This window comes from Acyrthosiphon pisum, chromosome X (genome assembly GCF_005508785.2).
Source record: "Acyrthosiphon pisum isolate AL4f chromosome X, pea_aphid_22Mar2018_4r6ur, whole genome shotgun sequence".
Taxonomy (NCBI): Eukaryota; Metazoa; Arthropoda; class Insecta; order Hemiptera; family Aphididae; genus Acyrthosiphon; species Acyrthosiphon pisum.
In genome coordinates, this window is record NC_042493.1 from 76,075,628 (window position 1) to 76,090,587 (window position 14,960).

Sequence of the window (14,960 nt, forward strand, 5' to 3'; positions counted from 1 at the left end):
TTAAGTCCTATTCACATACTCGACAGTAATACGGTAATTATACGGTAATACGGTAAGTATAAATTAATGTATTGATTATTTAATAAATAGTGAATAACAATATAATTATAACTATACAATTTTTTTTTATAGTTCATCATTCACGGCTTCACGGCCTTGCCCGTGTATTACCCGTGTATCCAATAAGTTTTTAAAAAAAACACTTAATTTTTCAATTTGTTGATGTAGGTACGAAACGAATTTTTTGCTTGGTAATCTATATTTAGAAAATTCTGACAAAAATGCATTTATCTAAATCCGTGCCCCAGTTATAGGTAAATATTAATTTCTGATGATTGATGCTGGGAAGGGACAAGCAGCCGAAACAAAATCTAAAATCTCAATAAACACCTAATATAAAAAATTGTTCACCTTCACACTTACGCGTTTTGACGCGAAAATGCAAAATACAGTAGAAACTCGATTAACCGTCACAGTCGGGACCAGGACTATGAGGGTTAATTGAATAGACGATTAACAGACATTTTGCAAAAAAAGTATATAATATTAAATATATATATATATATTTTAAGTGTGTATTTTCAAAATAAAATTCATACTTATTTCGCCGGTTTCATATGGTTTTACGAGTTCTAACAACTCCATCGTTGCATTGCATTTGACTATATTTGAGACACACGTTGCTCAATTTTTTCAGCATCCCGTTTTATGTCATTCACGACATGTCGCTTTCGTCCAATCTTTAAATGGCAAAATGACATGCTCAGGTTTGTATTGTCGCTTAGCCATTTTACTCATCGATGCGTCAGAATTTTAGAAAAATGTTAATACCAATATCTCATTTTCGCCAAAATTGTCGCTCACGGTCTTTTACCTAATACGGATCGATATTACAAACTATTTAGGCTTATTTACGCTAGATAGTCAGATAGGTGTCGTGTTAGGCACCGCGAAGGGTTTATCGCGACCGTCTTATCGCCTAATTAACTTTTTTTTTCGGGAGTGACCGATGGCGGATAACAGAGAGTGACGGTAAATCGAGTTTCTACTGTATTTATATTTTATATTTATAACGATTTTATTATAAATATATAACGATAACAAATCATTTTTGAGCAGCCGCCAATTAGTCCGCCTCTGTGACGTAAATTTAATGGATACATAAAAAAATCCCACTGTTAGATTATTGGTACCTACTCAAATGAGAATTGTAATAATACTCATACAGTCATACTAGATAACTTAAAATTATTTACACAGACATTTAAAATGTTTGAATATTTTTACTATAATTGTTGACAAATAAATTTGTGCTATGCGTCAAATATCGTATTATATAGCCAAAGTTTATTGCTATTAAAATTTAAAATGGTTGTATTTTAAACTATTATACGGTCGCGATTCGTACCACTAGGTCTGGGACTTGGGAGGCAGACAGGCAGTTTGAAAGTATGACATCTATTTTCAATTTTAGGAGATGTAAAAATCCAGAGGAAAAAAAGTTTGATAGAATTTCCATTTTCCATTGGTTTGTCTTTGTTTTGAACCGCTACAGCGCAGTGCGCGGTAACGTAAAACGTTATATTATTTTGTTTACTAAACATCGGGTACCGCCAGTACCACCACTGCCACCTCCATCGCTACAACAACTACTGCAGTACTGCCACTACTTCCACACTGTTACGACACTACAAACACGACCACAGTCTAGGTTGCTGCTGCTGATTCCACGATCGACCGCCGGACCGCTACTGTCTGACACCCAATCGGCAACAGCGCATGTTCAACCCGTCAACTACCGTCATTTCCTTTGTTAGTCCCGAAAACTACGAAATTGTTTGTGTACGCGATGTGTAGAAAATAGTGGGGATGCGCAACTTCGACCAATATACAAGTATTGCTGACATACCTGTCTATTTTGTCACGGTAGTTCGTGCACGCCCCCTCTCTGCCGCACTACTCGCAGGCTGTACCACTACTTAATGTCTCCCGACTGAGCGTCTTCGTTATTTTGTTTTTCCTCAAATTTTTTTTTACGTCCGGCGTTGTCACTCGTCTTTCGGGCTGCCATCGACGACCACAGGGCTAGAACTCTGTTACATCGCAAATCGCAGCTTCACCGTCCGAGTCGCCGTGTACGCTTCATCGTCGTCGACTTTGTGCGCGCGACCACGTTGGTGGTGATCCACAGACAGCCAGCCGCCCGCCCACCGTCGACCAGCCATCCTGCCCGTACAACGCGCCGTGCTCCGACGATAAAGTGTTGTTGTTCTACACTGTCCGCTTGATCACGATCGCCACAGTAAGTAGAATCGCGTTCGTACAACTTACGCTTATCGAGTTTACCATTTTAAACGTTCATTGTAAAAATTATTAGAAACAAACATGGTTTACAAAATAAAGAAACACTCAACAATGCCCGTTCACGTAGTCGATGACCATAACGACGCATTGCGATATATCTATCGAGAAATAGGTTCGAAACACTTGCCCTTGTATGGCAATGTTCTGTTGCATTTCGATTCGCATCCTGACTTGTCCATTCCGAAAGATATGCCGGCCGATTACGTTTATGAAAAAGAACAGTTGTTTGATTCGTTAAGCATCGAGAACTGGATACTACCAGCTGCGTATGCCGGCCATTTTGATAAAATTATATGGGTAAAGCCTCCTTGGGCACGGCAATTCAATGAAGGTGAAATTGTGTTCAGTATTGGCAAGCACAAGACGTCTGGCGCCATACGATTGACTAATTCTAGTGATTTCTATCTGAGTGATGGTCTTTATTGTTTGGAAAATGATCTCATTAATATAAGAACAATCAAGTTGTTTGTGTTCACCATGTGTAGTTCAGTGTTTGACGATGGCGAGGAAAAATTTGAGCTATTACGAAATAAGTTTATCGAGTACACTAGAGATAATCCTCATTATATCTTAGATTTTGATTGTGACTTTTTCTCCACAAACAATCCATTTCTGACCATGTACGACAAAGCAAATCTGTATACTAATCTACATAAAATTTACTCATATAACTCTCCGACTAATAAAGAGGACGTTAACAGTTTACTACAATGTTCTCGCTCTAGAGAAATATTATTGCAAGAATTAGAATCCGTGTTCATGCATCTTGATGACGGGAAGTCATTAGATGAGTATCCGACTGAAACTTTAACTGCCGTAAATACTGAAGATTTATCGTTTATTGTAAACGAGTTGTTGAAACATTACGATACAATTGACTGGTTGATAGTGCATAATGCTGGTTGCACAATTGACAACATTGAATTACCTAACCATCACACGGACATAGCTGATATCGCGAAATCTATGGATATTGTATTCAACTTTTTACCTATTATACACGAACCAGCTGCCATTACAATTGCCTTGTCCACGGGAGATGATTACTGTCCATTGGAAAGTGCGCGCTTTATTAATGAATCATTGCTCGCAAAGTTAGAATGCTTGTATAATAAACTGAATGTTCAAAAATGTACTGAAGGTTCCTAAATTACTGAAACATAATTTAAAGTATAAGTTTATTTTATTATAATTGCTAGTAAGTTTTTTTATTCTGTATAGTTCAACATAGTATTTTTTTACAACTAGTATTATTTTAAATTTAAAGTTTCTTTGAGAGTCTTGAGTTGTAAGTACATTATCATTAGTTTATACATTTTATTATTTTTATTTTTAGTACCTAAATTAGTATGTCTAAACTTTAAATGTTAACAAAACAATATTTAGTATTTAAGTATTTAAGTATTATAATATTATATTTATAAACATTTATATTTAATGAGTAATTCTCACTAAATATTGCTATCAATTATTTTAATAATATTAGGTATGTCTTATGTCCATTTTAAATATTTAATGTAACAGCCAAAAACAATAATCATTCTCTTACTAATGATAGCACTGCTTAGTTCTTAAAGTGTTTTAGATAAATAATATTAAGTAGGTATATGAAAAAAGTTTTTGCATGTCTATCAATTGTCAATTTTTAAATTAGAAAAACCAACCTAATTAAATCCAGGCCATAATTTATTAAACAGATAAAAATATGTAATGAAAATTTGATTTCATTAATTGTAGGATGTCTATTTTTAAAACAAATTAAATATTAACCTTTTCACAGAAGGCTGTAAATTATATTATTTTATTTTTTACTTATTTATTTTCAAATATTATATAGTTGGCGTTAGTTTGTTAGTCATTAGTATTGATGATTCAAATTGTTGATTGAATGACCTAAGTACATTATTTAAGTTATTGTTAAACCATACATCACTTATTCACTGTTCAGTTTAATTTTCATCTAACAGCGATTGTTTGATTAAATAGGTACCTCTGTAAAATTATGGTGAATAGTAGATATTATTCTATGTTAAATACTAGGCGAAGTATGTATTAAAGTCATATGAATCAAATTAAAGTTTTTGGCTCAGAATTAAATTGTATGTTTATAGATTACCTACTATACAATATTCGTTTTTACAAATATATTTTTTTATGTGTGCACTTAAATGTTAAGTCTAATATTATTACTTTATTACTCAAAAACATTTGGAACTCTTGAAAATATATTTTTATTTTTTTTTTCGTTAAAATTAAATATGTGAAAAAATATTATCGTAGAATTTAATGAATTTGTATTTTAACTCAAATTAATAATATTGTAGGATACCAATACAAGTATTTTTAAGATCTTAATCTTGATAATTTATTCACGTTTTTTATTTTTAAAACATAAATTATAGTATTTGTGTCAGATTTACTGTTTTTGAAATAAGAAATATTTAAATGTTGTAAATCTATAAATTCAATTTTATTCTATTAATACGATATTTTTTTTATAAAATTAAATATATGCGATTTTATAAACAAACTATTGCGTATTGAGTTTTAAATTATAATATTATACAACTATATAAAATTATTATAATTATCATATTATACAAGGTATTATATTATTTATCAGATATATTCCTTTATTGATTTACACAATAGGTATGCATAATTGGCATAAATATTGTTTTAATATTTTTGAGAAATGCAAAATTATTATAAATATAGGTATAAACTGATAAACCGTAAAAGATTTCCAGTTTTTAATTTATATTATCCATATTAAGTTTTTATAAGTATTATAAACTCAAACACTTAAATTATTACTCTTATTGGTTCTTAAATATTGATGTCTTCAATTAATGAAAGTTGTAGCGGTGTTCATTATTTATTCAAAAATCATGACAGTCGATACACATTTACATGGGCAAACATTAATAATGGTATATTTTATAATGGGTACTTAAATACTATTATGTAACAACAATCAGCTATTTTTTTTTTTAAAAATTAATAATCATTACTTGTCTTTTAAGAATTTAGCTAAAATAATAAGTTACTAATATTCTATTTTAATATTATACAATTTATTACAACTCCTATGATCGGTTTATCTATAAAATATTAACAAAAGTTTAATACTATTTTACTTTTCAGATCCTTTGAATCATTACAGATGGACGACTATACTGCTATGCGGAGGCATTTGCCATATGCAGACTATGACTTTATGGAAGAAGAAGATTACGATGAAGAAGAAACTCGCATTTTGGAATTAAGAGCTCAAAAAGAGTCTACCTTAAGTCGTTTCACTCCTGAAGTTAGGAAAAAAGTAGATTCAGTAATTGATGAGCTGCTGTGTGAAACTATATTTAATATTCATAGAGATTTAAAATTAGGAATTCTTGATCCAAGCCGGTATGATTCTAATTACATAAGACGCAGTAACTCTCCAAACTTAGTACAAATGGCTGAACAATTGAATATCACTAAACCAACTCAGGAAGTTGATTGTCCAAAATGTTCTGTACCAGTGAAGTGTCTTTTATTATCTAAACATTTAGCATTATGTATGAATCCACACCAAAACACTTATTCTTATAGTAGTAGAAATAGTTCTCGAATAGCTCGACAGCGTATACAAGAAGGTTTTAAGACCGCTTATGACGAATCTAAAAATGACAGTGAAGATGAACGAGTTAAACCAAAGAGACGCAACAACAAAGGAAAAAAGTCTACAGTCAAAAGCGTAAGGTAAAATTACCCAAATCTATTTATTTTCTTATTGTACTTTTTACCTAGTTATAGAATTGTAATAATTTAATTTGATCGATTTTTAATCCAACACATTAACTGAACTGTTTACATTCATAAATTGATTTCAATTATCATATATTTTAGTTACCTAAATAAAATATTGTACAATGTACATTTCTTTTTATGTCAAACAACCTTGTTATTATTATAATTGTTTTAATTGAATATTTTCTTCCATATTTCCTACTTTGCTTCTTTATGTGTATTGTATACTTTAAATTGGTTAAATTACTATAAACCAACCTTTTTGTTATGGTGTCCCACAAATTTACTTTTTTTAAATACTTAGTCCTGTTAAATTCAAAGATTATATTTATAATTAAATTAATTTTTTATTTTCCTATTGCTATTAATTTATAACAGTAAGCCATAATAAATTTTTTGCGAATCAATTTTGTGTCCCGACCTATAAATCCCAATTTGTGTCGCAACCTATAGGTTCAGAAATCACTGCATTAAATGCTAATTGCTAACTATTCATCAGATTACCAATATTTCCAAAGAAATCTAGTCTAGCATATAAAACTCTGTATAAAACACTTATGTTGGATGAACGCCATTCGAATATAATTTAAGGTCCACAATACTACTGTAAAATTTACATCACTATGATTTATCAATAATCCATGTTAGGTATACCAAAATTGAAAGTTTCTTTGTTATGTACTTATTATAATTTACAGGAGAGGTAACTAAGTGACTACCTATCATTTTTATTTTTTATTTTTTTTTTTAGTAATTGCTAGTTCAAATAAATTAATTTAAATTAGTTTAAGTTAATATTGTTAATATTAATTAGTTAAAGATGTATAAAAAATTTACAATTTTAAAATACTCATAACTCGCGTTAAAATTAAAATATACTAAAAAGCATATGAGGTTACCTAGATAATAATCTTATCTTTAGATTTTATAAGAGGTCAACTCACTCTAATTTTTAAATTAACGGAGCTACACGTGTTCTGCTGAACGTAAAATTTGCTATGTTACGCACTTGTAAGACGGAGACAACACATGCGGGTTCACGTCCTCTTAAGTATATTAATAATCAATAGTATAATATATTAGGTGTATATATATAATTAATGTTCATTTAAAAAATGTAATTCATTGTCTTATACAATTTTAATATATTACATTTGATTTCTATTCTTTATACATCTTATTCAAAATAATGATAAATAATATAAAGGTAGGTTAAAAAATATAAACCTTTTGGCCTTAACATTATATACAAATTTTAAATATTTATATATATTTTTTTAAATCACAGGTCATAAACAATGAAAACGTAACTTATTTTAAATTACTGTTATTGTTATTGTAGCGTGATTGATGTCTGTATTGACTATTTTTTAAAAATTATTTATAACATTTGTTAAGGCCTAAAGGCTTATAATTTTCCATATATATTTTTGAACTCACTTTTATATTGATTGTTATATTTAATTTTAATTTGGAACATTAATATTTGTAAACTGTACATAAATATAAGAATTAGTAATCAAATATAATATAATACTAATTGGTATATTGTATAAGAAAATGATCTAAATGTTTAAATGAAAAATGCTTATAATATATTATGCAATTGTTAATGAACATGTAATAGAATATTTAGTATTTTCAAACTTTTTGTCAGATAATAAAAAAATTAGTGGACTCATCGCCCTACTTTTTTCAAAACTAACTTTTCACCCGAGATTCGTATAAAAGTATACTTGTGTCGTTGTGTTAGGTGAGATGGGTTATCTTTAAACAAAAGTAAAAAGTTTTTAATTGTACATTCAATTCAAAAAAAAAAATAGGTAGGTACGTAAAACAAGTTATTATTATTAAAACTGTACACAGTATGCCTGTATAATATTTATGAATAATGATGACTTGAATTTTGTGTATACTGAATAAAGAAATGAATGACTATAACTTTATCTTTATTAATAAAAGTAAACATGTATTGCATGCATTTAAAATAAAATAAAATAAATGCTTAAACTTTTTCTTCACTGCATTAAATATAAAATTAATCAAAACTAATACTTGGGGAAAAAATATTAAGGCAATACAATAGGTAATAATAATAGTATACATACCTAATAGTATTATTTTAGGTACAACTGTTGAAGGTATCTAAATGCTTATTTTTATGTCAGTGAGTAACCACGATTAACGAGTAGATAATACAATGAAAGTAATACATTTGTTGTATTATGTTTACTTTCTAGAATAGTACAATTTGACAAAATTATTTATTGGAATATTAAAAATTAAGTAGGTAGGTATTTACTGTTTATGACTAATATAGGTAGGTTCACAAAAAAATCATCTAAATTGTAAAAAAACTTTAATTACTATTTCCCATCACGATTAATCGAACACCTGAATATATTATTTGCATACAATTCGTGAAAATTGTATATGTACATTTATAGCCGTCACTTTTAGGAATGATTGTATTAAGTTAGGAAGTTAAAATCTGGAATTTAGATGATTATTATGAATTATTAAAATAATATAGAGTATGATATTAAGATTATTAAGTAGGTAGTAAAATATAAGTCAGATCATTGTGTTATAGGTACACAATTTGTGTTGAGAGACATTTTGTTGTCTTCAGATTTCAAGTACGTAATATAGCAAATTGTGTACGCTCAGCAGATTAATTTTAGCTCCATTAGTTTAAAAATTAGAGTGAATTGACCTATTATACAATTTAAAGGCAAGATTATTATCTAGGGAATATCATAGGCTTTTTATTAGGTATGTTTTAATTTTAAAACGAGCTATGAGTATTTTAAAATTGTAAATTGTTGTTTGTACATCTTAAAATACGCATACAATACGAGAAAATGCCCCAGATAACAATCTTATCTACACATTTTACAAGAGGTAAATTCTCTCTAATTTTCAAACTATAACGGAGCTAAACGTGATCTTTTGAGCGTACAATTTGGTATGTTACGTATTTGTAAGACAGAGATAACAAATCTCCGTGTAGTGTCCTCTTAATATAGGTTGCGCGAATATCGTTCAAACTCTTAGTTTGTATGTTGTTCGAAGTATGTTTAAACATGGTCATACAGATAAAGTCTTAATTAGATAAGTACCTACCTATAATTTTAAAATAATAGCTGGTTAACAAATAGGTAATATATGGATATGTTTGGCCATTGGGTAATAGTTTTCAACCGATATAAAATGTAAATTGACCATCAAAGTAGCATAATATAGCGATCATAATATGTATATTGTATATTATAATATTATATGTACCGATCTATAGTATGGATATACCTAATTTAACTATTTATATAATAATATTTTGTTATATTATATATAATATGTATAATGTATATTGTTTTTAATTAATTATTATATTGTTGAACGGTACGGGTACCTACTATCTCGTCATAGTTTTTGATCATGACGCTTACCTATACGGTTTTCACATAATCATAGACGACTCTCTTATTAATTTATTTGTATATTGTTTGCATAGATAATAATATCGTTTAATCTCAAAAGGCGTATTATATGGGCAATATAGGTTATGAAAATCTTGACGTTGCCTTCCATTTTGCATGCCCATAAAACGCACACGGTATCCTAGTAGGTACTATTCAAAGGTACACACAATCAATTAGGTATAAATTGTGAATTTGTAATGTTTGGAGTTTCTGGAAATTGTGCGAAAAATCTGCAAATACATATTATATTTACATATACAAAATATTACACATACACATATTATGATTTATATTCCATACCTAGGTACCTAACTATATAATATTATCGGTGATCAAAAATGTTCAAACGACTAGGTATATTATTATAAATCACTATTTCACTATGAATTATTTTTAATACAAGTAACATACATATTATTATGGATGTATGATATTGTACCTCCGATTTATCACATTATATACAATATCATAATCCGATAACTGTAAAGTATTAAACTCAAAAATTTTGTATGATATAATAATAAATTTTGCTACAATATCAATAAGATCCAACAAAAAAACGTCTGTATTAGATATTCAGATCTGATGGTTGTGGTCGACTGCAACGGACGCTTCGACGGGTTGATCAATTATTTTGACTTTCTGATATTTTTCTGCAAACAATATCGTAAGACACGAGTTTAGTGCTTGGAATGAAAATTGCATAATATTATATTATTATTATTTTATATGCTTCTGCAGGCGTACGTGAAACCTGTATTACACGTAAATTAGTTGATTTAAAACATGCATGGCTTACGCCGTATACGCCGCTTACATCGTACCTATTAAATACCTACTTTTAGGTGTAGATAGTTAGATGTGTACATTTACAAGGGTATAATACTGGTACCAAGCGAACAATTTAAAACCAAGATTTAGGTATCTACATTGAATGATTCGTAGCTTAAAAATTTTATTTGAAAATCTTTCAACTCCTTTAGGTACCGTTTGTTTATAATATTATTATAATACTCTTGAATAGTAAACACTAAATAATAAATATTTGCACACTTGAATTATTTATGAATGTTTAAAATAGCTATTATTATTTTATTTGAAATTCTAATGTTGAATGTTTTTTTTCGGTAAATAATGTTAATGTTGAATTAATACCGGCTTCTGCAGATATCATATATATCGTATAACTTTGGATAGAAAATAACATAAAATAAACTATTTTAATTTAGACTTAGGCACATAGCTATCTATATAAAGGTGACTAACTATATTATTATAGATTCCATTTTGATTATTACTAATATTGAATACATTAGCAATTTAGATAATCAAAAATTCGGCATCTCTCATTTTTATATATTATCATACCATCAAGTGGTATAAATTAGTTATTATCTATGCTCTAAGGTAAATAGTAAACAATACAACTTACGAGGAACCTATATAAAAGCCGATAGATCACAATTGCATACAATTCAGTAGGCATACAGAGATTTTTTCGGGGGAAGGAAAGTCTAAAACATGCACTTAGGTATATTATAATTTTATTGAATTAAGGTTTTGATATTTGTAGTTAAAAATAAGACATAGGTATTGAAGATATTTTGGGGGAGAGTTCCAGTTATTTATGAAAAATTTTTACTAATTAGTTATTAATATTATATCAAAAGACCAAGTAAATTCAATTATATATTTATAATTGGAAACATAATTTTTGTGTTAACAATTAAATTATTAAATAGTAATTCTTCCTCTTTTGTATTCAATCCTAAGATTCATTCGTAGCAATTTTTCACTCTTCCTTTTAATAGTAATTACTAGGTACAAGGTATAAGGAAAATTAATAATTACACTTTTAAACCAGAAGTTCTCACATCCCACACTTAGTTTTTCCTGCACGCTATTCATGTTTATTACGAATTAGTTATGTATACCAAACACCAGTGTACCACTGTCCACTGTTATAAATAAAATAAGACATTTTCAAAATGTCAATACATTTATATCAAATTAATGAGGCAGTAAAAAAATACCTGCATATAGGAAGGTTTTAAATTAATAATTTACTACTTCTATGTGAGGGCAGTGGCGTAGCGAACTTTAAATCATATGGAAGCAAACAAATTATTTATGACCTACCCTCCCTACCCCAACTGATGTATTCGATACTTATATGCTCAAATAGGGGGGTGGGGTAGCACCCAAAATGAAGTTCAAAGACTGACCGTGTATATGGGATTTATGAGGTAATGACCCACCACCACCTCCAAGAAACCAGAAGCAATTGCTTCTAAAAAAACATGATTCGCTACGCCACTATGTGAGGGGCGTGTCAACGATTACGGCGTATATTGATGTAGTTTTCGTGATTTGGGAATTCGGGATAACAGTAAATAAAAATAAAAATTAATTTTCCGAACTGTACTGTGTGGTCTTTTGGGTCTTTTGGGAACATCTGTATAAAACAAATCAAGTACTTATATTATACAAATTGTATATATCTACTAGAAATCATTGAATAACATAAAAAAATCGAATTTAATGTAAAATTATGTGTGCATCCAAACAATATTAATTTATAAAGTAAAGTTTGAAAAAGATGAGTGGAAAAATTCTAAAAAGTGAGGGCAAATTTGGTGGAATCAGCATTATATAATATAAAATATAGTACTATATATCTAACCTATACCTACTAATAAAATATCTAAATTTTTTTATAGAGATAATTCACGCTCAAAAGAGTCGACTTACTAGCCATCTTGAGCATTATCACACCCCACCATATGCTCCATCCCCAACCGACTAAACAGAAAAGCACCGTGAACAGCTGAGCAGCGGCCACGACGAAGTTCACGCAGAACGCGCCTACCCTGGACTGGAAGGTGTCGTTGACCGTGAATCTTGGCTTGCCAACGCACAGGCACAGCATCCCGCTGGATAACGTGCCTATCAACCACATAAATAACACAGATAATATTTAAAATTATAATTATTTTCGATACTCAATATTTATCAAGTTCATAATATTTCGCGTAGTAATAAAAAGTAAATATATGTTAGAAATGTAGACATTTTTTGTAGTTAGTTGTGGGATTGTAATTAATATTTAACGGAAAATTAGTATGTAATGTTTTTTATTTTTTATTTTTTATATTTATTTTTTTAAGTTTACTACATACTCTATGGGTGTAATAATATACACGAATCTTATGGGAAATAACTATTTTATATAAGTTTAAAACCAAATTGTTGACCAATACCTAAAACAAAAATATGTTTCAGAAATTGGATCAAGTTATTTGGTACTTTTTGACTATTCGCCTATTTGTATTTTCTATAGATTTTTTTAAATGTTTGAAAAACATTTACTATTAAAAATAAGGAGATTCAATGACTGTTATTTTGTATCATTCAAAATATATTTGATTATTCGTAACCTACATGTGTAAAATAATGTATAAGTAGTTTATTTTATATTATTTATATAATAGTGTGCTGCGTGGCCTTGCGGGTACGCAATTTTAATTTTAATTTATCTATTGAAATACATCATACATTTTATTATTTAATCGACAAAAATGAATAATATGCATAATTGTATGTCATTATATTTAAATCAAATTGTTTTCTCGAACTTGATTTTTGATATTATGTGTAAAATAATTTATATAGGTAGTTCATAAAATAGTTAAGTTTACGCTAGTTTTAAGTCCATTCTAATACAATAATCATAATACCGACTTATAAACGTAAAAGTAATATGATTATAATACCTATGTTATTTAGTTAAACAAAAATTCAACAAAAATGTATAATATAACCTTTTAAACTTTAAAAATTTAAAATTTAATGTAACTACTTATTATATTTTAAATTAGTTTTTTCGCTATACTTATATGTTCTTAATAAATAAACAAAAATAACTATAAATTTGAATTGTTGTATATATTTGTTACCTATTGCATATGGTATTACTGTTGTAATAGGAAGGTACCTAATACTTACTTGTTATTTTTGTGGGCATTCGAACACAACCTGCAGGGGCGTACTTTTAAAAATATTAAGCGGGGGTACAAAATAAAATAAAATAGGTATGTTTAGTAATGATATCACTGTTTATACATTAATTAACACTTTATTTAACAATATGGGCTCATGTTTTTCATTCTTTTATAATAAGATAATACCCATATTTATTTTAGAAAATGATAAATATTAATAAACATAAAAATTATTTTTCTTACATTGCATAATATGCTTGACAATATAATAGCTGAATAAGTCTTCGATGCTTATTACATAGTAGATATTAGGTATAAGAATATCTAAGTATTAACTATTCCTCCAGTTTTTATTTCTATTTCTATATGTGTATTGAGCAGTGATAATCCATTTAATCGATCATCGCTCATGGTAAATCTTAAATAGGTTTAAATCCATTATTTTAGATTCTAGAACGATGAATGTTTTGATTTTACAACTATACTCTGTACCAAATAAGAGTGCACCGGGCGGCCACGGGCAAAACCGGTTTTCTTACGTAAATTTGGGGCGCTCTTATTTAGTACAGGGTATGTGTGCGGAAGGGAAAATGCTTCGATTTTAAAATTTGTGGGTGATTTCTGATAGCTGATTGGATCTAGTTAAGACTTTAGAGGGGGAGGGTCAAAAGTAAGTTTGAAGGTGGAATTTTGACGATATCCATCAAAATCGAGAAAATGTTCAGTTTTTTAGTTACTAACTCACAAATTTTTAATGGTCATACCTTAAGTTATATTTAATAAATGCACATATTATAGACTAAATCAGCGGATCCCAATTAGTGTGAAGCCACGGACCTCTTGCTATAATTTAAATTGGTCCGCGGACCCCTTTATTGTAAATACTTACTTTTCAATTTTATTTTATTACGAAAATGAGAAATAAATTTATACGATTTATTTTCAATATAATTTAATTTTTAATTTTATAAACATTTTCGTAATATAATAGAAACAAATTTTGTCAAAAAAAAATATATATATATTTATAAAAAAAATTATTTGATTAAACACTTTCAAACTTTATGAGACAAGTGAAATCTTTCTTTTTTGTTCATAATTTCGTCTAAGTCCGGCTGCATGCTTGATATTTTAACTCTTAAATCAGCGTCAATATTAAGCCTATTACGATATTTGTTTTTCATGTAACAGTAGGTAGAAAAAGCTTGTTCACATCTATATGTTGTGCAAAAGGGATCAAATGTCTTAAAGCTTTCTCAGCTACTATGTTGATCAGTACACTAAAATAAATTTATTATTGAAATATTATCAATAAAAATAC

The 14,960-nt window shown here is 28.6% G+C and overlaps 2 protein-coding genes across 2 annotated transcripts; both read left to right on the forward strand.

The window, feature by feature from the left end:
• The first annotated feature begins 1,708 nt into the window (after window positions 1-1,708).
• LOC100158688 lies at window positions 1,709-13,562 on the forward strand. Its single transcript, XM_001949891.4, has 3 exons — window positions 1,709-2,302; window positions 5,512-6,108; window positions 12,359-13,562. Exons 2-3 carry the CDS (start codon window positions 5,531-5,533, stop codon window positions 12,390-12,392), a joined length of 612 nt encoding a protein of 203 aa, XP_001949926.2. The 5' UTR covers window positions 1,709-2,302; window positions 5,512-5,530; the 3' UTR covers window positions 12,393-13,562.
• On the forward strand, window positions 2,239-4,894 carry LOC100160774 (UPF0489 protein C5orf22 homolog). The gene has a single exon (XM_008186630.3). It carries the CDS (start codon window positions 2,386-2,388, stop codon window positions 3,511-3,513), a length of 1,128 nt encoding a protein of 375 aa, XP_008184852.1. The 5' UTR covers window positions 2,239-2,385; the 3' UTR covers window positions 3,514-4,894.
• Window positions 13,563-14,960: the final 1,398 nt, after the last annotated feature.

What these genes read in the sequence shown, in the direction of transcription:
- LOC100160774 (XM_008186630.3), top strand. Translation starts at nt 2,386, where the DNA reads ATGGTTTACAAAATAAAGAAACACTCAACAATGCCCGTTCACGTAGTC.
- LOC100158688 (XM_001949891.4), top strand. Translation starts at nt 5,531, where the DNA reads ATGGACGACTATACTGCTATGCGGAGGCATTTGCCATATGCAGACTAT. An exon ending in TCTACAGTCAAAAGCGTAAG is followed by an intron (nt 6,109 to 12,358) that starts GTAAAATTACCC and finishes ATTTTTTTATAG; the next exon opens with AGATAATTCACGCTCAAAAG.